Source organism: Agelaius phoeniceus, chromosome 4 (genome assembly GCF_051311805.1).
Source record: "Agelaius phoeniceus isolate bAgePho1 chromosome 4, bAgePho1.hap1, whole genome shotgun sequence".
NCBI lineage: Eukaryota > Metazoa > Chordata > Aves > Passeriformes > Icteridae > Agelaius > Agelaius phoeniceus.
The window spans coordinates 74,441,844-74,465,413 of NC_135268.1; the positions used below are offsets into that span (position 1 = coordinate 74,441,844).

Genomic DNA, 23,570 nt, shown 5'->3' on the forward strand with positions numbered 1-23,570 from the left:
TGATGTGAGGTCGTTTGGAGCCACCCAAACGTTGTGTGTCACCTTGTGCCTCAGTTTCCCCTCTCAGCTGTCCCTCCTGAGCAGCTCTGTGGTGTCTGGAGGGTGCCCAGAGCCAAGGGCTGCCCTCTTTGCTGAGCACTGTGTCTGCCTGCAGGCCAGGAGGGATGCCTGGAGGACCATGAAGTACATGGAGCTCTTCATCGTTGCTGATCACACCCTGGTGAGCGCTGGGGGCAGAAAACCAGGGTCCCTCTCTGTCTCCACCCTGGCCTGAGCCTGTGACCCTTCCCCGTCCTCACCTCTCTCCAGTACAGGAACCAGAACCGCAACCTGGGCCACACCAAGCAGCGCATCGTGGAGATCGCAAACTACGTGGACAAGGTGAGGGACCTGCCAGGCCCTCGTGTGGCCCCAGGGACTGTCCCTCTGTCACCAGGGCAAGGAATCACAGCATTATGCAACTGTTAAGGTCAGAAAGGGTCTTTAAGTCCTTTGAGTCCAGTCATTCCCCAGCACTGCCAAGGCCAGCACTGACCATGTCCCCAAGTGCCACATGCACATAACTGTAAATCCCTTCAGGGATGGGGACTCCACCCCTCTCCTGGGCAGCCCTGCCAGGGCTTGGCCACCCGTGGAGGAGTTCAGGAGCTCTCTGAGCACATGGTGGGAAGGGCTTTGTCCCCCGTGGGCTGAGCTCAGCAGGGAAGTGTTCACTGGCCTCTGCCTGGGATCGGTGCTGGCATCTTTGGAAAAGAAGGGACACGCTGAGGCGTTGTCACTGAATGTCATCGTGCCACCTGGCTGGCTCCTGTGCCTGTGGAGCCCATGCTTGCAGGCGGGTGTGGGACAGGTGTGTTCTGGGGTCACACAGCCACGGGAAACACGAGGAGCTGCTCGCAGTAATGCCACAGCAGGGAGGGAGGGCGCAGGGAAGTGCAGCCCCCACGCCCTCCACCCGTGCCTGCTGCAGTTTTACAGGCTGCTGAACATCAAGGTGGCCCTGATCGGGCTGGAGGTGTGGACGGAGCGGGACCAGTGCGCGGTGAGCAGCGACGCCAACGCCACGCTCTGGGCCTTCCTGCAGTGGAAGAAATCCCTGAGGGCGCGCAGGAGGCACGACAACGCCCAGCTGCTGACGTGGGTGCCTGCCTGGGGGCGCTGGGGGACTCCTGGCTGGGGCCGGGCACTCCTGGCCCCCGGCACTGAGCTGGCCCCGTTCTCCTCCCGGCAGAGGGAAGACCTTCGGGGGCACCACCATCGGGATGGCCCCGCTGGAGGGCATGTGCAGCGCCGACAACTCCGGAGGGGTCAGCGTGGTAAGGGGGGCTGGGGGTCCCTGCGCCACCCCAGCCCGGGGGAGATCCCCCTGGGGCTGGAGGAGCGGCTCCTGAGGCTGGGCCAGCACCTCTGAGGCTGGGTGTGGAGCTGGGGGGCAGCCTGAAGGTGAGGGGTGATGCTCTGACCTGGGTGCAGTATGAAGGTGAGGGGTGATGCTGTAGCTCCTGAACTGGGGTGCAGTATGAAGGTGAGGGGTGATGCTCTGACCTGGGTGCAGTATGAAGGTGAGGGGTGATGCTGTAGCTCCTAACCTGGAGTGCAGTATGAAGGTGAGGGGTGATGCTCTGACCTGGGGTGCAGCCTGAAGGTGAGGGGTGATGCTGTAGCTCCTGACTGGGGGGCAGCCTGAAGGTGAGGGGTGATGCTGTAGCTCCTGACCCCTCAGGTGCTGGCCAGGGGCACAGGGGGTGAGAAGGGGCTGCTAAAGGTCTCCCATCCCCAGCTCCCAGCTGGCAGCAGCGCTGGCATCTCCTGTGCTGCTCCTGTCCCCTGTGCTGGAGGGCCCCTGCTCGTCCCTGCTTCTGCTCTCTGGGTTTCTCCTACCACCTCTGCCCAGATCACTTCTGCTCCTCCTGCTGGTGGCCCTGGGCATGATGGGGTGGTCACGGTGGCCTTGGTGACCTGTGATTCTTGGGCAGGGTGGTGGGGGCACCCAGGTTTCTGGGTTTTGGGATCTGCCCTGGGTTTTGAGCAGCTGGCTCCAGCCAAGAGCTTCCCACCAGTCCCAGAGGGGAAAATCAGGAGCCCAAACCCCACTTGTGCCATGAACCCTCCTCCAACCGCTCCTCTGTGAACCTTCCTCCAACCCCTCCTCCTGTGGGGCTGAGTGGTCCCTCCTGTGCCCAGCCCCACTCCCGGCTGTGGGTGACCCTGTCCCTCGGTGCTGGCCCTGGTGACACGTCCCCTCCATGCTGTGGGTGGCCCTGTCCCTCGGTGCTGGCCCTGGTGACACGTCCCCTCCATGCTGTGGGTGGCCCTGTCCCTCGGTGCTGCTGGCCCTGGTGACACGTCCCCTCCATGCTGTGGGTGGCCCTGTCCCTCCCTGCTGGCCCTGGTGACACGTCCCCTCTGTCCTGTGGGTGGCCCTGTCCCTCACTGCTGCTGGCCCTGGTGACACGTCCCCTCCATGCTGTGGGTGGCCCTGTCCCTCCCTGGTGGCCCTGGTGACACGTCCCCTCCGTGCTGTGGGTGGCCCTGTCCCTCGGTGCTGGCCCTGGTGACACGTCCCCTCCCGGCAGGACCATGCAGAGCAGCCCATCGGCGCCGCCGCCACCATGGCCCACGAGATCGGCCACAACTTCGGCCTGGTGCACGACACTCAGGGCTGCTGCACCGAGGCCACCCCCGAGCAGGGCGGCTGCGTCATGGCCGCGGCCACCGGGTGAGTGCTGCTGGCCCTGGGACCTGGCCCCACAGCCCTGGGTGTGTCCTAGATGTGTCCCCAATGCCCTGGGATGTGGCCCCAATGCCCAGGGATGTGTCCCCAGAGCCCTGGGTGTGTCCCCAGAGCCCTGGGTGTGTCCCCAGAGCCCCAGCAGGCCGTGGTGCTGTGTGTGGGCAGGGAATGCTGTCACCTCTGCTCTGGAGCCAGGCTGGCAGAGCTGGGAATGTTGCCCTGGAGAAGGGAAGGCTCCAGGCAGAGCTCAGAGCCCCTGGCAGGGCCTGCAGGGGCTCCAGGAGAGCTGCAGAGGGGCTGGGGACAAGGCCTGCAGGGACAGGAGCCAGGGAATGGCTCCCACTGGGAAAGGGGAGATTGGGCTGGGATCTTGGCAAGGAATTCCTGCCTGGGCTGGAATTCCCAGATTTGCTGGGGCTGCCCCTGGATCCCTGGCAGTGCCCAAGGCCAGGATGGACACTGGGAGCAGCCTGGGGCAGTGGGAGGTGTCTCTGCCATGGCAGGGTGGCACTGGGTGGGATTCACAATCCATGTGGTTGGTGCCAGTTTCCTTTCCAGCCCTTCTCCCTCTGGATTTTCCCCCTCCTGAGGATGTGTCATCCCAGATGTCCCTGCCCTGAGCAAAAGCAGGGTTTATTCAGTTGTTCATTCCCTGGGTTTGAACCCACCTGCTCTTCCAATGAGGAAGAAACAGTGGGACCCCACTTGTGGTTTCAGGGCTGCCAGACGCTGGTGTTGATCCCACAGGATTTAACCTCAGCCTGGGCAGAGTGTGGTGGGGAAAAGCACAGTTCTGGCTGTGTTTGCACAGCCATGGATATGAATATATGTAAAAATAAGTGTAGGGTACATTGGCTTGCTCAGCCTCCATAACCTGCAGGCTCTTACAGGTTTCCCTCCAGCTCAAGAGATTTCAAAACCACTTTTAAAAAATGTCCTCTGAGTCATCTTGAGGATGAGACGTCCTGCTATGAAAATATTTTCAGCTTTAAGGGGAAATGAAACTGTTTCAAAGAAGAAGGAGATGCTTCCTTCTTCATAAATCACTGAAACCCCCACAAATGGTGAAATTAGAGAAGATCCTTGCTCAGAGGTTCTGTAGAAAATTAATGTTTGTCCTGTTCCTCACTTCCTTACACACTGTAGGTTCTGACTATTTTATTTTTTGCTGCTCTCTGGGTCCTTTTTGGTATTTTTTCCCGTATTTCTTTAATTTTAAGTGATGTTCACCCATCTCAGCTGTATTTCAGTGGCCCAGGTGGGTGTTTGCTGTGTGCTTCAATGAGCACAGGAAGGGGTTTGCTATGGCTCAGGGGTGTCTGTGGTGTCCCAGGGCAGAGGTGACAATGTTTTGTGGAGATAATCAAAGCTCCACACCTTTTGTGACAGTTGTAAAGCCTGTATGTTTATTACAGCCCTGGACACATGTGGGAATCGTTCCCCTAAAATGACATGTGTACCTCGGGGAACTCCAGGTCTCTTTTTATCCCCCTCTCAAATACATATGCATACAATTTCACAATAGGTTCATACATACTCATTTTTATGAATTTCACATGACATTTTCCCGCTAGTTCTTCTTTATCAGAAAGAACTCCTAGGTCAGGTTGCCCTGCTCTCACAGCAGTCTCTCTGTCTCTCTCTATCACCCTCTGTCTCCCCCACCCCTTATCTCTATCCTTCTCTGAAGTAGTTTCTCTGAGCCTAGGCTTTGCAGTCAGGCTAAATAGCTATGGTTTCTAACCACAGACTCAACTCAAAAATGCACATTTCACCTAAACCGAAATAGATTTCTACCCTGGAAAATTTCTGTTTTGCCTCAACACCTGCAGCAGTGCTGAGCTGGCATCAGTGAGCACAGGAAGGGCTGGCATCAGTGAGCACAGGAAGGGGTTTGCTGTGCCTCAGGGGTGTCTGTGGTGTCCCAGGGCAGAGGTGACACCTGCAGCAGTGAGCACAGGAAGGGCTGGCATCAGTGAGCACAGGAAGGGCTGGCATCAGTGAGCACAGGAAGGGGTTTGCTGTGGCTCAGGGGTGTCTGTGCTGTCCCAGGGCAGAGGTGACACCTGCAGCAGTGAGCACAGGAAGGGCTGGCATCAGTGAGCATAGGAAGGGCTGGCATCAGTGAGCACAGGAAGGCGTTTGCTGTGCCTCAGGGGTGTCTGTGGTGTCCCAGGGCAGAGGTGACACTGCAGCAGTGCTGGGCTGGCATCAGTGAGCACAGGAAGGGGTTTGCTGTGGCTCAGGGGTGTCTGTGCTGTCCCAGGGCAGAGGTGACACCTGCAGCAGTGAGCACAGGAAGGGCTGGCATCAGTGAGCACAGGAGGGGGTTTGCTGTGCCTCAGGGGTGTCTGTGGTGTCCCAGGGCAGAGGTGACACTGCAGCAGTGCTGGGCTGGGGCTCACACCGGGGTGCAGGGGGGGTTGATGTCCCAGGGGTGATGCACAGAGGCTCTGCCTGCCCCCCATCCCCTTCCTGAGCACTTGGGGTTCAGAACTGTCCCCTGGCTGCTGGTCTGGCTGGGGTGGGAGGTGTTCCTGGCTCACTGAGCAATGGGGAATCTGCTCTGGGGAGGGTCTGTGCCAGTTTGTGCGTTCGCCCATGTGCTGAATTCCCAGTTCTCACCATTCCCCCCTCCTCTGGCCCTGCTCCCCTGTGTCCCCCCCAGGCACCCCTTCCCCCGGGTGTTCAGCTCTTGCAGCAGGAGGCAGCTGGAGAGCTACTTCCAGAAGGGAGGGGGAATGTGCCTCTTCAACCTGCCCGACACCAAGGACCTGGTGGTGGCACGGAAATGTGGCAATGGCTTCCGCGAGGAGGGGGAGGACTGTGACTGCGGGGAGGTGGAGGTACAGGGGGTCCTACTGGGACATGGGGGGACAGGGGGTCCTACTGGGACATGGAGGTACGGGGGGCCCTCGTGGGACATGGGGGGACAGGGGGTCCTACTGGGACATGGGGGGACAGGGGGTCCTACTGGGACATGGGGGGACAGGGGGTCCTACTGGGACATGGGGGGACAAGGGGTCCTCATGGGATACAGAGGGACAGGGGGTCCCTCATGGGACATGGGGGGACAGGGGGTCCTACTGGGACATGGGGAGACAGAGTGACCCTCATGGGACGTGGAGGGACAGGGGGTCCTACTGGGATACAGAGGGACAGGGGGTCCTTGTGGGCCATGGGGGGACAGGGGGTCCCTCGTGGGACATGGAGGGACAGGAGGTCCTCCTCAGCTGAGGGAATTCCTGCACAGGGCATTTCCAAGGGAGGGGTTGGCTGTCACCACAGGGCCTCCATCCCAAGGACTTTTCGCAGCCCCACCTTCCTGAACCCATCTATCCCAGTCCCAACTTTCCCCCCAGTGCCCAGCTCTCCCTGCTGCCCTCTGTGCCTCAGTTTCCTCGTTGCAGGATGAGCAGGGCAGTGCTGGGATGGGTGTGGCAGGGGCTGGGGGCAGTGCTGGGGAAGGGATGGAGCCCCAGCCCATGGAGCTGTGCTCCCCACAGGAATGCACCAACCCCTGCTGCAACGCTCACAACTGCACGCTCAAGGAGGGGGCCCAGTGTGCCCACGGCGACTGCTGCCACAGCTGCAAGGTGAGACCCAGCCTGCCTGCCCCCTGCCCGCCCCCTGCCACCCTGTGCCATCCCCTGCCCACCCCGTGCCCATGGGATGAGGTGCAGACCCAGCCCTGCCGTTCCCTGGGGACTCCTGAGCTGTTTGTCCACAGGGACACGCTCCCTGTGCCCCATGGGCAGGGTTCATGTGGCACCTTGTGTCTGCAGGGGAATCCTGGCATGGGCTGGGCTGGGAGGGACCTCAGAGCCCCCCCAGTGCCACCCTGCCATGGCAGGGACACCTCCCACTGTCCCAGGGCAGCCACAGCCCCAGTGTCCAGCCTGGCCTTGGGCACTGCCAGGGATCCAGGGGCAGCCACAGCTGCTCTGGGCACCTGTGCCAGGGCCTGCCCACCCTGCCAGGGAACCATTCCCAATTCCCAAGATCCCATCCAGCCCTGCCCTCTGGCAGTGGGAGCCATTCCCTGGCTCCTGTCCCTGCAGGCCCTTTCCCAGCTCCCTCTCCAGCAGAATCCCTCTGGCAGCTCTGTGGCTGAGGTGCAGCTGAGGAAGTGTCCCCGTGCCCTGACAGCCCCAGCAGCCCCACAGGGCACCTGTCACGTGTTAGAGCTGCCAGCTGTGCCAGCTGTGCCAGGAGGCACCGTCACTGCCCCCTGTCCCCAGCCTGTCCCCGTGTCACTGCCCCCTGTCCCCTGTGTGTGTGTCCCTGTCACTGCCCCCTGTCCCCAGCCTGTCCCCCTGTCACTGCCCCCGTCCTGTGTGTGTCCCCATGTCACTGCCCCCTGTCCCCAGTCTGTCCCCCTGTCACTGCCCCCTGTCCCCAGCCTGTCCCTGTGTCCCCAGCTGAAGGTGGCTGGCACGCCGTGCCGGGAGGCCGCTGGCTCCTGTGACCTGCCCGAGTTCTGCACGGGAGTGTCCCCGTACTGCCCTCCCAATGTGTACCTGCTGGATGGCTCCTCGTGTGCCCAGGGCCAGGCCTACTGCAGCAACGGCATGTGCATGACCCACCAGCAGCAGTGTGTGCAGCTCTGGGGGCCAGGTCAGTCCCTCCCTGCAGCAATGGTGTGTGCATGACCCACCAGCAGCAGTGTGTGCAGCTCTGGGGGCCAGGTCAGTCCCTCCTCTCATGTCCATGACCCACCAGCAGCAGTGTGTGCAGCTCTGGGGCCAGGGCAGTCCCTCCCTGCAGCAATGGTGTGTGCATGACCCACCAGCAGCAGTGTGTGCAGCTCTGGGGGCCAGGGCAGTCCCACCCCTCACTGCAGCAGAGCCTGGGGGTGCCCGGGGGGCTGCGGGGGCTGCATGGGGGCCCTGGCACAGCCACAGCCACACCAACAGCCAGGGGACAATTCTGAACCCCAAATCCTTGGGAAGGGGACGGGGGGTGCCCAGAGCAGCCGTGGCTGCCCCTGGATCCCTGGAATGTGCAAAGCCAGGGATGGGGGCAGGCAGAGCAGCTGTGGCTGCCCCTGGATCCCTGGAATGTGCAAAGCCAAGTTGGACATGGAGGCTTGGGGCACCTGGGACAGTGGGAACTGGGTGGAACTGGGTGGGTTTAAGGTCTCTTCCAACCCAAACCATTCTGTCACCAAAATCCTCCTCAAGACTCCAGCTAATGGGGAAGTTCATCCCTCCTGCCCCAGGTCTGGCAGCACAGCAGCAGCTCTGGGAGAGCTTTCCCCAGTGTGTTCTCCCTGAGCACCACGTGCTGCTCCTGCTGCGGGTCCCTGCCCGTGCCTGGCTTCCCAGAGCTCTCCTCCCCGTGTGCAGGAGCGTGGCCAGCCCCCGATGCCTGCTTCCAGGACGTGAACATGGCAGGGAACACCTACGGCAACTGCGGCAAGGACAGCCAGGGCCGCTACGTCAAGTGTGACAAGAGGTGGGCACAGCGCTGGCACTGGCTGCCCCGTGTCCCTCCTGTACCCCTGGCATTCCTGCCACCCCTGCTGCCCCTGCCACCCCTGCCACCCCTGCCGCCCCTGCCATCCCTGCCACCCCTGCTGCCCCTGCCACCCCTGTCACCCCTGCCACCCCTGCCATACCTGCCGCCCCTGCCATCCCTGTCACCCCTGCCACCCCTGCCATCCCTGCCGCCCCTGCCATGCCACTGGGAGGGCCCTACCTCAGCCCTGCCACAGGCAGCAGCCATTGGGACAGCATTGGCACCAGCTGCTCAATGTCCCCTCCCGTGCCCACATTTGTCCCTGTCACCTCTGCCACCCCTGCCAAGCCACTGGGGGGGCCCTGCCTTAGCCCTACCCCCGGGAATCAGCCCTTGGGACAGCCCTGTTTTGTACCCCAGGAAGCCACCAGGTCCTCCTGGGCTCTGTCCCCATCGCTGCTGGGAGCTGGCACTTGGAGATCTGGAGCTCTTTTCCAGTCCAAATCCTGTGATTCTGCTGCCCCACCACAAGCAGCTCCCAGCCCAGCCTGCTAGGAAATCAAAGCCAGTGCCACATTTAGGGAGTTGTGCTCTCTGATGTCCCAGTGCCACATTTAGGGAGTTGTGCTCCCTATGTTCCCAGTGCCACATTTAGGGAGTTGTGCACTCTGTGTTCCCAGTGCCACATTTAGGGAGTTGTGTTCCCAGTGACTCCAGGGATGTCAGAGCCTCCCCTCCCCTGCCCTGGCTGTTTCCCTCCATCATTTCTGTGCTGTCCATGATTTAACCCGCTGGCCCTCTGCAGCATGGCCACAAACCCATGGGCATGAGCCCCAGGTGTGGGATGGTGGGGCTGGGGGGCTGCTGCCTGCCTGTGCCAGCTCCCCCGGCCGTGCCCGCTGCAGGGATGCCATGTGTGGGAAGATCCAGTGCCAGAGCTCTGCCAAGAAGCCGCAGGGCACCAACACGGTGTCCATCGACACCACCATCCGCCTCAAGGGCCGCGAGGTCAAGTGCAGGGGCACCTTCGTCTACAGCGCCAAGGACGACCAGGAGGACCTGTCCGACCCAGGGCTGGTCCTGACGGGCACCAAGTGCGGGGATGGCATGGTGAGTGCCCCTCCTGCCCTGGCACTGCTGAGGGGCACCTGCTCTGGGCTCTGACCCAGCTCCAGGCACCTCCTGTGGGCTCTGCCGCAGCTCCAGGCCCCTGCTCTGGGCTCTGACCCAGCTCCAGGGCTCTGCCCCAGCTCCAGGCCCCTGCCCTGGGCTCTGACCCAGCTCCAGGGCTCTGACCCAGCTCCAGGGCCCTGACCCAGCTCCAGGCCCCTGCTCTGGGCTCTGACCCAGCTCCAGGCCCCTGCCCTGGGCTCTGACCCAGCTCCAGGCCCCTGCTCTGGGCTCTGACCCAGCTCCAGGCCCCTGCTCTGGGCTCTGACCCAGCTCCAGGCCCCTGCTCTGGGCTCTGACCCAGCTCCAGGGCCTGACCCAGCTCCAGGCACCTGCTCTGGGCTCTGACCCAGCTCCAGGGCTCTGACCCAGCTCCAGGGCCCTGACCCAGCTCCAGGCCCCTGCCCTGGGCCCTGACCCAGCTCCAGGCCCCTGCTCTGGGCTCTGCCCCAGCTCCAGGCCCCTGCTCTGGGCTCTGACCCAGCTCCAGGCCCCTGCTCTGGGCTCTGACCCAGCTCCAGGCACCTCCTGTGGGCTCTGCCCCAGCTCCAGGCCCCTGCTCTGGGCTCTGACCCAGCTCCAGGCCCCGGCTCTGGGCTCTGACCCAGCTCCAGGCTGCAATGGCCCTTCCCTGTGTCACAGCTGGGCCCTGCAGTGGTTCCTTCCACACCTGTAGGTGTTGTCTCAGTGTCACCTCAACTGCTGCCACCAGGTGTTTGTGGGCCACCAGGTTCTTCTCACCCGGGGCATTTGTGGGCATCAGCAGATGCTCAGTTTTGTTTTGTCCATCAAATTGTTCTCTGTGCCCTCCAAGCTTCTTCACCAAATCGGTTCAGAGTGGAGCAACCCCAGCAGGATTTGCCCCCAGATTTGATTGAGGATTCCTCCTATGAAGAGATGGTTTCCCAGAGGAAACAGGAAACCTCTGCCAGGAATCAACCTGACAAATCCAGTGCTAACTGGGCACTGCTGTCTGCAGCCCCTGCATTTGCTAGGGCTTTGGAGGGGGCCAGTTGAGCTGAGAGAGGGCAGAGGCTGCTGGAGGACAGGGCAGGAGGGATGTGTTCCAGAGAGGGCTGGCTGTGGACACACAGCCTTCCCTGCTTGGCATTGTAACAGTGAAATCTTCATCGGGAAGGCCAAAGCAGTGACATTTCCATGAGGAAATATGGCCAGTTTTGAAATGCAGCATTGTTTATTTTGGCCAGTGCCTGGGTTTGGGGGCCAAATGGGAAATGGTTTCTCTTGGTTTGGGGCCCAAATGGAAATGGTTTCTCTTGGTTTGGGGCCCAAATGGAAATGGTTTCTCCAGGAGCTGGCAGGGTCTGTGTGTGGAGGGGGTAGGAGTGCTGCTGGCTGGGCTCTGGACAGGGAATGGGATCCCTTGGCTGGAACCATGTGATTTCACCACCTGCATTTTCCAGCCCTCCAACCCTCTGGAGACCCCCCAGCTGTCCCCTGTCCAGGTCCCTGTGTGACCCCAGCCCCTCTCGCATGTCCCCCCAGGTGTGCAAGGACCGGCGGTGCCAGAACGCGTCCCTGTTCGAGCTGGAGAAGTGTGTGTCCCGCTGCCATGGCCACGGGGTGAGCTCTGCTGGGAGCCCCTGGCATCAGGGGAGGGCAGGGAGCCAGCCCCAGGGTCTGCCACAGGGATGTGACCTGCAGGGAGCCAGCCCCAGGGTGTGCCATGGAGATGGGACCTGCAGGGAGCCAGCCCCAGGCTCTGCCACAGGCGTGGGCACTGGGACCCAGTGGATTTGTGCCTCTCAGACCCGTCCAGTGGGGCTGGGACCTTTGCTCAGCCGTGTCCCAGCGAGAGGAACAGGACTGTTTGTGGTGTCAGGGCCATCTGCAAAGCTTGGCTCAGGGTCTGGTTTGAGCTGGAGAGTGTTTGGAGCTCGGAGCAGGCGTGGGGTCCCCCTGAGAGCAGGAGAAGAGCTGGAAGGAGAAGTGGGACAGCAGAAAGGCAGGGCACTGGCTCAGGGAGTGCAGGAAAGCTGCTCTCCAGAGCTGAAAGGTTACACAGGTCTGAGCTCTGTGCGTGCAGGGCTCTGTCAGATGAGGCAGCAGGCACTGCTGGCTTCTGGGTGTGACAGATCAAACACCTGACTGACCCTTTTGTGGCAGCTGAGACATCCACACCTACCCCTTGTTCTGCCCAGCAGGGCTCAGGCTCCAGAGCTGGAGTTGGTCAGCCTGGAGATGAGCAGGTTCTGGGGGGACCTTCTGGCACCTTCCAGCACTAAAAGGGGCTTGTAAAGAAGAGGAAAGTGACTTTTGACATGGGCAGATAGGGACAGGAGCAGGGGGAATGGCTTCAAACTGAAAGAAGAGATGGAGATGGGATATGGGGCAGGAATTGTTCCCTGGCAGGGTGGGCAGGGGCTGGGATGGAATTCCCAGAGCAGCTGGGGCTGCCCCTGCATCCCTGGCAGTGCCCAAGGCCAGGCTGGACACTGGGGCTGGGAGCACCTGGGACAGTGGGAGGTGTCCCTGCCATGGCAGGGGTGGCACTGGGTGGGATTTAAGCTCCTTCCCTGATCCCAACCAATTTCAGGATTCTGTGATGTCCAAGGGGAGGCACTGTCAGGGTTGAAGCTTCTTCAGCCCAAACTTGTGTCACCATCTGTTCATTCCTGCCCTGTGGACCCCCATTGCACACATGCCAGCCCTGTCCTGTGTCCCCAGGTGTGCAACAGCAACAAGAACTGTCACTGTGAGCCTGGCTGGGCCCCCCCGTTCTGCGAGAAGCCGGGGCTGGGGGGCAGCGTGGACAGCGGCCCCGTGCAGAGCCACGGTGAGTGAGGCACAATTGTCCTGTGCAGAGAGGTCAGTCACAGTCACAGTGTCCCTGTGCAGAGCCACGGTGAGTGAGGCACAATTGTCCTGTGCAGAGAGGTCAGTCACAGTCACAGTGTCCCTGTGCCCTGAGGTCAGTCACAGTCACACTGTCCCCATGCAGAGCCAGGGTCAGTCACAGTCACAGTGTCCCTGTGCCCTGAGGTCAGTCACAGTCACAATGTCCCTGTGCAGAGCCACGGTGAGTGAGGCACAATTGTCCTGTGCAGAGAGGTCAGTCACAGTCACAGTGTCCCTGTGCAGAGAGGTCAGTCACAGTCACAGTGTCCCTGTGCAGAGCCACGGTGAGTGAGGCACAATTGTCCTGTGCAGAGAGGTCAGTCACAGTCACAGTGTCCCTGTGCAGGGCCAGGGTCAGTCACAGTCACAGTGTCCCTGTGCAGAGCCACGGTGAGTGAGGCACAATTGTCCGGTGCAGAGCCATGGTGAGTGAGGCACAATTGTCCTGTGCAGAGAGGTCAGTCACAGTCACAGTGTCCCTGTGCAGAGAGGGCAGTCCCAGTCACACTGTCCCTGTGCAGAGCCACGGTGAGTGAGGCACAATTGTCCTGTGCAGAGAGGTCAGTCACAGTCACAGTGTCCCTGTGCAGGGCCATGGTCAGTCACAGTCACACTGTCCCTGTGCAGAGAGGTCAGTCACAGTCACAGTGTCCCTGTGCAGAGCCATGGTCAGTCACAGTCACACTGTCCCTGTGCCCTGAGGTCAGTCACAGTCACAGTGTCCCTGTGCAGAGCCACGGTGAGTGAGGCACAATTGTCCTGTGCAGAGAGGTCAGTCACAGTCACAGTGTCCCTGTGCAGGGCCATGGTCAGTCACAGTCACACTGTCCCTGTGCAGAGAGGTCAGTCACAGTCACAGTGTCCCTGTGCAGAGCCATGGTCAGTCACAGTCACACTGTCCCTGTGCCCTGAGGTCAGTCACAGTCACAGTGTCCCTGTGCAGAGCCACGGTGAGTGAGGCACAATTGTCCTGTGCAGAGAGGTCAGTCACAGTCACAGTGTCCCTGTGCAGGGCCATGGTCAGTCACAGTCACAGTGTCCCTGTGCAGAGAGGTCAGTCACAGTCACACTGTCCCGGTGCCCTGAGGTCAGTCACAGTCACACTGTCCCTGTGCCCTGAGGTCAGTCACAGTCACAGTGTCCCTATGCAGAGCCAGGATCAGTCACAGTCACACTGTCCCTGTGCCCTGAGGTCAGTCACAGTCACACTGTCCCTGTGCAGAAAGGTCAGTCACAGTCACACTGTCCCCATGCAGAGCCAGGGTCAGTCACAGTCACACTGTCCCCATGCAGAGCCAGGGTCAGTCACAGTCACACTGTCCCTGTGCCCTGAGGGCTCTGGGGCTGCAGTGGGGCCAGGGAGGGCTGGGGGCTCCCAGAGGGGCCTGTGCAGGTGTGACCGTGCTCACAGGGGTTCTTGGATGGGGGAACAGACGAGGATCTGACTCCATGTTTCACAAGGCTGATTTATTATTTTATGATATATATTACATTAAAACTGTACTAAAAGAAGAAAAGGATTTCATCAGAAGGCTAGCTAAGAATAGAATAGCCAAGAATGATAACAAAGGTTTGTGGCTGGGACAGAGAGCCCGAGCCAGCTGACTGTGATTGGCCATTAATTACAAACAACCACATGAGCCCAATCCCAGATGCACCTGTTGCATTCCACAGCAGCAGATAAACATTGGTTACATTTTGTTCCTGAGGCCTCTCAGCTTCTCAGGAGGAAGAATCCCAAGGAAAGGCTTTTCCATAGAAGTTGTCTGTGACATGCAGGCAGCCCCACGGCGTGTGCCCAGCTCTGGCTGGCTGGTGGCACCCGCTGCCCCCAGAGGCCATCGAGGGGCCGTTCCCTTCCCGGGGTGGCAGCAGCAGGGATGTGCCAGCTCTGCTGACCAGGAATGGGCAATGGGCCGTGGGCTGCTGCTGTCCCAGCCCCTGACTGGCCCCTGTGCTCCCCTGGCAGCCCACGAGTCCATCCTGATCGCCCTGGTGGTCATCTCGCTGTTCCTGCTGCCCGCCCTGACGCTCAGCATCTGCTACTGGTACCGCCAGGAGAACTCCCTGCTGGCCAGGTGGATCCAGGAGAGCAGGCTCAGGGCCCACGGCGCCTGCAGGTGGGTGGGCACACAACCCTTCCCTCCCTGCACCCAGGGCAGCCTGGGCTGGTTCCACCCTGCCTGGCAGGGGCTGGGGGAGCTGGGGGTGCACAGCCCCTCCTGCGGTGAGAGACCTGCTCTGGGGGCTGCACAGACTGACCCGGGAAACCCAGAGCCCTGCAGTGTCAGAGCTGCTCTGGGGGCTGCACAGACTGACCCGGGAAACCCAGAGCCCTGCAGGTGAGACCTGCTCTGGGGGCTGCACAGACTGACCTGGGAAACCCAGAGCCCTGCAGGTGAGACCTGCTCTGGGGGCTGCACAGACTGACCCGGGAAACCCAGAGCCCTGCAGTGTCAGAGCTGCTCTGGGGGCTGCACAGACTGACCCGGGAAACCCAGAGCCCTGCAGTGTGAGAGACCTGCTCTGGGGGCTGCACAGACTGACCTGGGAAACCCAGAGCCCTGCAGTGTGAGAGCTGCTCTGGGGGCTGCACAGACTGACCTGGGAAACCCAGAGCCCTGCTGCAGTGTGAGAGCTGCTCTGGGGGTTGCACAGACTGACCTGGGAAACCCAGAGCCCTGCAGGTGAGACCTGCTCTGGGGGCTGCACAGACTGACCTGGGAAACCCAGAGCCCTGCAGTGTGAGAGCTGCTCTGGGGGCTGCACAGACTGACCTGGGAAACCCAGAGCCCTGCAGGTGTGAGAGCTGCTCTGGGGGCTGCACAGACTGACCTGGGAAACCCAGAGCCCTGCAGTGTGAGAGCTGCTCTGGGGGCTGCACAGACTGACCTGGGAAACCCAGAGCCCTGCAGTGTGAGACCTGCTCTGGGGGCTGCACAGACTGTGCTGGGAAACCCAGAGCCCTGCAGGTGTGAGAGCTGCTCTGGGGGCTGCACAGACTGACCTGGGAAACCCAGAGCCCTGCAGGTGTGAGAGCTGCTCTGGGGGCTGCACAGACTGACCTGGGAAACCCAGAGCCCTGCAGTGTGAGACCTGCTCTGGGGGCTGCACAGACTGACCTGGGAAACCCAGAGCCCTGCAGTGTCAGAGCTGCTCTGGGGGCTGCACAGACTGACCTGGGAAACCCAGGGCTCTCAGCAATTCCCTGAGCCCAGGACGGAACAGAGAGGGGTGTCCTGTCCTCTGGGCATTCCCAGGGAGGGGTGGGGGTGGCCTGGAATCAAGGAGAATTCTCATTCCTTGTAGGCTGCCCATCACACACTGAGCATCCCTGCTCCAAACACTGACCATCCCTGCTGTCCATCCCAGTCTGACCATCCCTGTCACACATTGACCATCCCTGCTCCAAACACTGACCATCCCTGCTGTCCATCCCAGTCTGACCATCCCTGTCACACATTGACCATCCCTGTTCCCCAGCAGTGAGGGCTGGCTGTTAACGAGGAGTTACCTGAGACAGGGAAGTGTTTTTGGGGCAGCTGGTGCTCCCCTGGTTGCTTTATTTTGCCATGTCCCAAATTCCCAGCAGGAACAAGTCTGTGGGTCGGAAGTCGAGCAGTGCCCATGCCAAAGCTGCTTTCACCCTGAGGAACATTTCAGCCTCCAGCCACCCCTCTAAGGTCAGTAATAACTCAGTAGGGTCAGGGATAACTCACCAGGGTCAGGGATAACTCACCAGGGTCAGGGATAACTCAGCTGCCAGGTTTGATTCCCTGCTGGGATGTGAAGCCTGTGGATATCACATCTGCTCCCAGGAGCTGGGCAAGCCCTGGTGCCCTGTGCTGGTCCTGCCCCATGTCTGCACTGAGCCCATGGCCAGGTGTGCCCATCCCTCCTAAAACTGAGTTTGTTGAGCTCAAACTCCCCTGGTGATCACCAGGAGCCTCCACTGGGAAACTTCCCATATGGAAAAGGGATAGATGGGAGTGAGGGATGATCACAGCCTGTGGTGGGGGTAGGGGGGTATTTTCTGATGTTAATCAGCCCAAAATTCAAACAAAGCTGGTCTTTGGCTTTGTAGTTTGATTTATGGTGTCCTGTTCTTCCTTTTTGGGTCACTGCTCTTGGCTCCTGCAGGTTTGGTTATTCCTTCATTTGGCTATTCCCTCATGTTCCAGAAGTTCTTTTATTTATCCTGTGCTACACTTCAGTGAATTTTTAGCTTTGAACCTGCATTGGTGCTTTTTGGGCAGCAGGGCTGAATTTAGGAAGAATTCAAGTTTTTTGGATGTCTCCCCCCTGTTGGAAATCTGGATTCAGCAGAGCTGACCCTGCTCTGGGTCTCCATCACTTTCTCATCCCTGAGTGTTCCCATGGGGTTGGTGAGGAGCAAACCCAGAATCACAGACTCCGGAAGGCTGGAAATGCCCTCCAATGTCCATCTCCAAGCCCATCAAACCCATCCATCAGCTGCCAGGTTCAGCACTGACCACGCTCAGCTTTTGGCTGGGCTGGCCCCAGGAGGTGCCCCAGAGCTCCTCCTGCAGCTCCCTGGGCCCAGGCCTCAGTGTTAATTGTTAATTGCTGCCCCCAGATGTGCAGGGTGTCTCTGCTCCGGCCCCTGTGGCTGCAGAACGAGTCTGGACTCCTCACTTTTCGCTCTTGAGGTTGTTTATTAATTCTGATCTATAAAATTTTCTCTCTGCCCAGCCCAGATCTGCTCAGCAGGGCAGCCACAGGCACTGTGACCACCCCTGGGGCAGTGCTGTCCTTTTATACTACAAACTACATAGAACATATTGACACTGAATTCCCAATACCCATCACCTGTGTTAGACAGTGCACTGCTACTCTAAACCAATCCCAAAGTGCCAACATCACTGCAGAAAATGGAGAACAAGAAGAGGAGGAAAGGCTGGACATGCCCAAGTTCCTCCATCTTGTCCCCATAACCCCCATACTAAAAATCCTAAAATCTACATTTTCACCCTGTGATCATTTTGTTATTACACTGTTCAAACCTGTGTGACTTTCATGTCCTCATACAGAGCTGGTCACTTGCTCCAGGGTCACAATCAAACCCCCAGGTGCTCTGGGCTGTGCCAGGGTCTCTGAGCCCCCGGCGGGGTCCTGGCAGCTCTGGGCACCCGGAGGGATGTGCTCAGTTCCGACACGGGGGCACAGCTGCAGTTGAGCACCTGGAGCAGGTGCCCCAAGGATGCTCCCCCAGCTGTGTTTCTCTGTGCTTTTCTCCTCCTCTCCCTCTCGCAGGGCCCTCGGAGCGCATTCCTGCCCCGGCCCGGCGCGGCCCAGCCCGGCTCCCAGCCCATCAACGTGGTGCACCCCCTGCGCCCAGCCCCCCTGAGCATCCCCCCCCGGCCCAGGGACCCCAGGCCCGCCCGGCCCCCGCCCCCGGCCTCCAAATCCCCCCCGGGCCCCACCAAGGCCGGCGCCCCCCAGGCCAAGCTCCCGCCGCCCAGGAAACCCCTGCCCTGCAGCCCCGTCAGGAGCCCACAGGTGAGATCACATTGGGGACCCCGCAGGTGAGATCCCACTGGGGACCCCACAGGTGAGATCCCACTGGGGACCCCACAGGTGAGATCCCATTGGGGACCCCACAGGTGAGATCCCACTGGGGACCCTACAGGTGAGCTCTGGTCAGGGGGACACAGGTGAGCTCTGCTCAGTGACCCCACAGGTGAGCTCTGCTGGGTGACCCCACAGGTGAGCTGTGTCCCCCCACAGGCCCAGGTGAGCTCCTGGCCCTGTCTGGGTCGGGCTGGGCTCTGTTTAGGATCTGTTTCAGCCCCTTGAGGCTGCACCTGTGCTGCCATTGCAGGAGACCCATCACACCTGAGGGTGCTTTAGGGTTTTTTTGGGTGTTGTTCTGTGCTTTGAAGGATCTCAGCTCTGCAGGGGGAGGGAGCTCTGTGGGGCTCCCTGGATGCCCCTCTAAGGGCTCTGTTACTGCTCTGATGCCAGGTGGCCCCCAAGCTCTGCAGGGAGCTCTGTGGGGCTCCCTGGATGCCTGTCTAAGGGCTGTGTCCCTGCTGTGCCCTCTGATGCCAGGTGGCCCCAAAGCTCTGCAGGGAGGGAGGTTTGTGGGGCTCTGCAGGGGGAGGGAGGTCAGTGGGCTCCCTGGCTGCTCCCCTAAGGGCTCTGTGTCTCCTGTGCCCTCTGCCATGCCAGGTGGCCCCCAAGCTCTCTGGGGCTCCCTGGCTGCCCCCTAAGGGCTCTGTCTGTGCTCTGATGCCAGGTGGCCCCCAAGCTCTGCAGGGCTCCCTGGCTGCCCCCTAAGGGCTCTGTCTGTGCCCTGTGCCATGCCAGGTGGCCCCCAAGCTCTCTGGGGCTCCCTGGCTGTCCCCTAAGGGCTCTGTCTCTGCTCTGATGCCAGGTGGTCCCCAAGCTCTGCAGGCCCCCCTGGCTGCCCCCTAAGGGCTCTGTCTGTGCTCTGATGCCAGGTGGTCCCCAAGCACGGAGCCCCGCGCCGGCCGCTGCCGGGCAGCCCCGTCCTGGCCAAGGAGCTGCCCCCTGGCCCTGGACAGACCCTGCTGGTCATGGTCCCCCCCACCAGCCCCAGGCCGCTGGGCACCAGCGCCTCCAGCCCCGCCACGAGGCCGCCAAAGTGAGTGCGGGGAGCTGGGGGTCCCCCAGAGCTGGGCTCTGGCTGTGGGGCACGGGGGTCCCCTGGGAGGGACACCCCAAAGGGCTGCGCCCACTGCTCCATGGGGCGGCCAAGGGGTGACCAGGGTGGGGCTGGAAGGTGCCAGGGAGGGAGGGAGGGAGGGAATGCCACCCCTTGGGAGTGCCCAGACCTGGGGGGAGCTGTGGGACTGCTGGGGATGAGGGAGTGCAGGGATGGACACTAGGAATGAGGGAAAGCAGGGATGGATGCTGGGGAGGAGGGAAAGCAGAGATGGACACTGGGGAGGAGGGAGTGCAGGGATGGATGCTGGGGACGAGGGGGAGCAGAGATAAGGGAAAGCAGGGGAGGAGGGAGTGCAGGGGATGAAGGGGTGCAAGGATGGATGCTGGGGATGAGGCAGCGCAGGGATGAGGGAGTGCAGGGATGGATGCTGGGGATGAGGGAGTGCAGGGATGGATGCTGGGGATGAGGACTGCTGGGGATGAGGGAGTGCAGGGATGGACGTTGGGGATGAGGGAGTGCAGGGATGGATGCTGGGGATGAGGGAGTGCAGGGATGGATGCTGGGGATGAGGGAGTGCAGGGATGGATGCTGGGGATGAGGGGGTGCAGGGATGGATGCTGGGGATGAGGGAGTGCAGGGATGAGGGAGTGCAGGGATGGATGCTGGGGATGAGGGGAAGCAGGGATGGATGCTGGGGATGAGGACTGTTGGGGATAAGGGAGTGCAGGGATGGATGCTGGGGATAAAGACTGTTGGGGATGAGGGAGTGCTGGGATGAAGGGGTGCAGGGATGGATGCTGGGGCTGAGGGGAAGCAGGGATGGATGCTGGGATTGAGGACTGTTGGGGATGAGGGAGTGCTGGGATGAAGGGGTGCTGGGATGGATGCTGGGCATGAGGACTGTTGGGGATGAGGGAGTGCTGGGATGAAGGGGTGCTGGGATGGATGCTGGGGATGAGGACTGTTGGGGATGAGGGAGTGCTGGGATGAAGGGGTGCTGGGATGGATGCTGGGCATGAGGACTGTTGGGGAGAAGGGAGTGCAGTGGCGGACGCTGATGCTCTCTCATCTTTCCCCCTGCAGACCGATGCCACCTCAAAGGTGAGTAAAGGACATTTACAGACCCCTGTGCTGGGCTGGGAAATGGGGACCACTCCACCTTCCCAGGGGCTCCTGGATGAGCAGGACATGGTCCCTCTGGGCACTCCAACAGGGCACCTGTGTCCCAGGGAATGAGGATGTATGTGGGGTTTGTTTGGAGCTGGGGGACAAAGTCCAAGTCCTTGACAGTGGCACTGGTGCTCCCAGCTCTCCTGCACTGCTCCCTCCCCTGGGTGTGGGGCAGGGGACCTCAGGGGACCCGCTCCTGACAGCCAGCCTCAGGGCCAGTGTCCCTGGAGGAATTCCTGAGCTGGGGAAGGGCTGCTGGGGCTGGGGGTGTCTGGTGCCTGCACTCAAACCTGTTGTCTCCTTCCTCTTTCCTCTTGCTCCAGGCCAGTCCCAGCCATCAAAGTCCAATCCACCTCCTTCTCCTCAAAGAAGTGACAGTCCCAGGACATCTGGGACACCTGGGACAATCCCTGACCCCCCTTCCTGAGCTGGCTCTCCTGATTTGCACTGCTGTGGCCACAGGGCTCTCCCGTTCCTCTTGTTTTAGTCACCCTTTTGATACCAGAGGACTATTTTTGTAAGACAGAATTTGTATTCAGCACACAAACTGTAGTGGTGGGGTGGAGAGGGGACATTGGTACCACGGCTGGACCAGGGCTGGTTGAGGTGGGGTGTCCATGATGGAGATCCCACCACAGCTCTTGGCACTGCTTCCTGGCCAATCTCCCTCCCAGCTTTACTTCTCTGGACATTGCACAAGGGCTGGGAGGGGGTGGCTGGGGCAGTGACCATCCCCACCGATGGAAGATGCTGGTGACAGCGTGATGTCCTTGCAGCTACCTCCTCCTCCTCCTCCTCCTCCTCCTCCTCCTCCTCCAGGCCTGCAGCCCCCAGCCTGCAGCTCCACCCTGGGCATCTCTCGGGGGCACGTTTGCCATGACAGAATCCTGGTGCCCAGTTTGGGCTGGGCCACGCAGTGCTGGGACATTTCCATGAAGGATCCAAGTTCTCAGGCTCCCCTGACCTCCTGTCCCATTGCACAAGGAAGGCAGGTCCAGGTGACGATCCCGGCTCACCTGCAGGGAGGAACTGTCTGGGAGCGTCTGAACGCCCCGAGTGCCGTGGCAGCTGCTGCCCAGGGTGCTCCTGAGGGGCTCAGGATCCCTCACCACGCTGCCTGTTCCTGCCAGGCCCAGCAGAGGCTCCAGGAGCTGCCCACGCTCCGAGGGGAGGGAGCCACGGGCAGGAACCAGAGCAGGGAACTCCTGCCCGTGCCGGGGCCTTGTCCCTGCCCTGGCCAAGCCACTGCCTCTCTCTGTGCCTCAGTGCCCCTCTGGGGTGTTTCCTACCTCACAGGGCTGTTGTGAGGTGTGACAAAGGCGTTCTGGAGGGCTCCCACCCCTCCGTCCAAGGTGCTGTTGACCTGCACAGTTGGTGCCACTTTCCTGTGACTTGACCTGCGGCTCGATCAGGGTCTGAGATGACAACAAAGACTTGGAAAAGTCCCCTGGCTCCTCTGGCTCTTTTCTTGCTCCCTGTCCCCTGGGCCTTCAGGCACCAGGGGCATCTCCAGGGCTCTGCCCAGGCCAGGGCAGGCAGATCCCAGGGTCGTGTGACCTGGGATCCAGCTGGGTGTGACCTCTCAGATCCCATCTGACCTGGGAAAAATCCTTTTGGGATGTGTCCAGCCATGATGTAGGTTCAGGGAGAGCCCTCAGGCAGCTGCTCTGGGCCTCCCTTGCCCCCAGTGTCCCCATTGTCCCCAGCTTGTGGGTGAGGCTGCCTTAACCCAAGCTGTCCTTACCCTTGGGCTCTGTTCTGGAGTTGTTGGTCTCACACCTGGGTCTTCCCTGAAACATCCTCAGGAGGATTTTCCCCATGGAAAGGGTGCTCAGGCCTTGGCAGGGGCTGCCCAGGGAGGTTTGGAGTGCCCATCCCTGGAGGTGTCCAAGGAAGGCCTGGACAGGGCACTCAGAGCTCCGGGCTGGGGACAAGGGGGGATTGGGCACAGCTTGGGCTGGGTGACCCTGGAGGGATTTTCCAGCCTCAGTGATCCTGGGGCTCTGTGATCCCTGGTACCCCCATATCTTTGGTGGTTCATGGATATGTGGCTGGGATCAAGGATCCAACCTCTCTTAGTCTGATAACAAAATCAGGAAACCAGTGTCACTGAGGATGGAAGGGACAGGGGCTGGAAGGGAAGGGGTTGGTTGGGGCTGATCTCGAGATCAGTGTCCCTGGGCTTGGACTCTGGCCCACCAGTGCCACCCTCCTGGCCATCACAGGCCCTTCCTCTGGCCCTGGGCCCCCTCCACACTGCCTGTGCTGCCCCAGCAGTGCAGCACTGGGCCACACTGGGTCACGCTGGGTCACACTGGGTCATGCTGGGTCACACGGGGTCACACTGGGTCACACAGGGTAACACTGGGTCACACGGGGTCACACTGGGTCACACAGGGTAACACTGGGTCACACTCTGTCACACTGGGTCACACAGGGTCACACTGGGTCACACAGGGTCACACTGTCACACAGGATCACACTGGGCCACACTGGGTCACACTGGGTCAGGGGGCTCAGGCTGAGCTCTTGAGGCTGGGGAGGGGTTGGCAGAGCCCCTTTGTGCCTCAGGGCTGCTGCCACGCGGGGCTGGCCCAGGGCCCATCCCATCCCATTATCCCATCCCATTATCCCATCCCATTATCCCATCCCATCCCATTATCCCATCCCACTATCCCGTTCCATTATCCCATCCCATCCCACCCTCAGGCAGGGATGTGGGATCCGTTCAGGGCTGCGGCTCGACGCTCCCTGCCGGCCCAGGTGTGCCCAGCTGTGCCCAGGTGTGCAGCTGGGTGTGTCCACCCTGCCACACCCGCTGTGGGACACGGCCCGAGGGCCCGGCAGGGCTCGGGTTTGGGGTCTGGGAGGGTTTGGGTGCCCGGCGGCACTAGATGGCAGCAGATGGCAGCGGATGGCAGCAGATGGCAGGGGATAGCAGGGTATGGCAGGGGATGGCAGAGGATGGCAGGGGACAGCAGGGGATGGCAGGGGATGGCCAGGGATGGCCGCGAACCCTCTGCTCAGCCTCCTCTCATTGCCAGGATCACATCCCCCAGCGCGGCTTCTCTCCTTCATCTTCCTCCCCTGCCCCGTCATTTACAAACCCATTCAAATCATCAGCTGGGCAGGAACCTGCTGAGCGCTCCTGATGAGCTTCAGCTTCTCTCTGCAGACCTCTCCTTTCATCAGTGGAATGAGTGAAGGGCTGGGAATGTTGCCCTGGAGAAGGGAAGGCTCCAGGCAGAGCTCAGAGCCCCTGGCAGGGCCTGCAGGGGCTCCAGGAGAGCTGCAGAGGGGCTGGGGACAAGGCCTGCAGGGACAGGAGCCAGGGAATGGCTCCCACTGGGAAAGGGGAGATTGGGCTGGGATCTTGGCAAGGAATTCCTGCCTGGGCTGGAATTCCCAGAGCAGCTGGGGCTGCCCCTGCATCCCTGGCAGTGCCCAAGGCCAGGCTGGACACTGGGGCTTGGAACCCCCTGGGACAGTGGGAGGTGTCCCTGCCATGGCAGGGCTGGCACTGGG

General features: G+C 61.1%; 1 protein-coding gene across 2 annotated transcripts in view; it reads left to right on the plus strand.

The window, feature by feature from the left end:
* ADAM33 (ADAM metallopeptidase domain 33) overlaps positions 1-21,490 on the plus strand; it is a 38,444-nt gene extending 16,954 nt beyond the window's left edge. Inside the window, exons 7-24 of one of the 2 annotated variants that reach the window (XM_077177946.1) lie at positions 155-220; positions 310-381; positions 971-1,137; positions 1,232-1,316; positions 2,577-2,719; positions 5,403-5,580; positions 6,241-6,330; positions 7,156-7,351; positions 8,083-8,191; positions 9,100-9,304; positions 10,871-10,948; positions 12,053-12,161; positions 14,193-14,343; positions 15,813-15,906; positions 17,498-17,743; positions 18,688-18,851; positions 19,959-19,976; positions 20,369-21,490. In XM_077177946.1, coding sequence (XP_077034061.1) covers positions 155-220; positions 310-381; positions 971-1,137; positions 1,232-1,316; positions 2,577-2,719; positions 5,403-5,580; positions 6,241-6,330; positions 7,156-7,351; positions 8,083-8,191; positions 9,100-9,304; positions 10,871-10,948; positions 12,053-12,161; positions 14,193-14,343; positions 15,813-15,906; positions 17,498-17,743; positions 18,688-18,851; positions 19,959-19,976; positions 20,369-20,420 — 2,223 coding nt within the window. In that variant the 3' untranslated portion in view covers positions 20,421-21,490. The remainder of the gene's footprint in view (positions 1-154; positions 221-309; positions 382-970; positions 1,138-1,231; positions 1,317-2,576; positions 2,720-5,402; positions 5,581-6,240; positions 6,331-7,155; positions 7,352-8,082; positions 8,192-9,099; positions 9,305-10,870; positions 10,949-12,052; positions 12,162-14,192; positions 14,344-15,812; positions 15,907-17,497; positions 17,744-18,687; positions 18,852-19,958; positions 19,977-20,368) is intronic. The other variant, XM_054633865.2, reaches the window with a different exon arrangement.
* Positions 21,491-23,570: the final 2,080 nt, after the last annotated feature.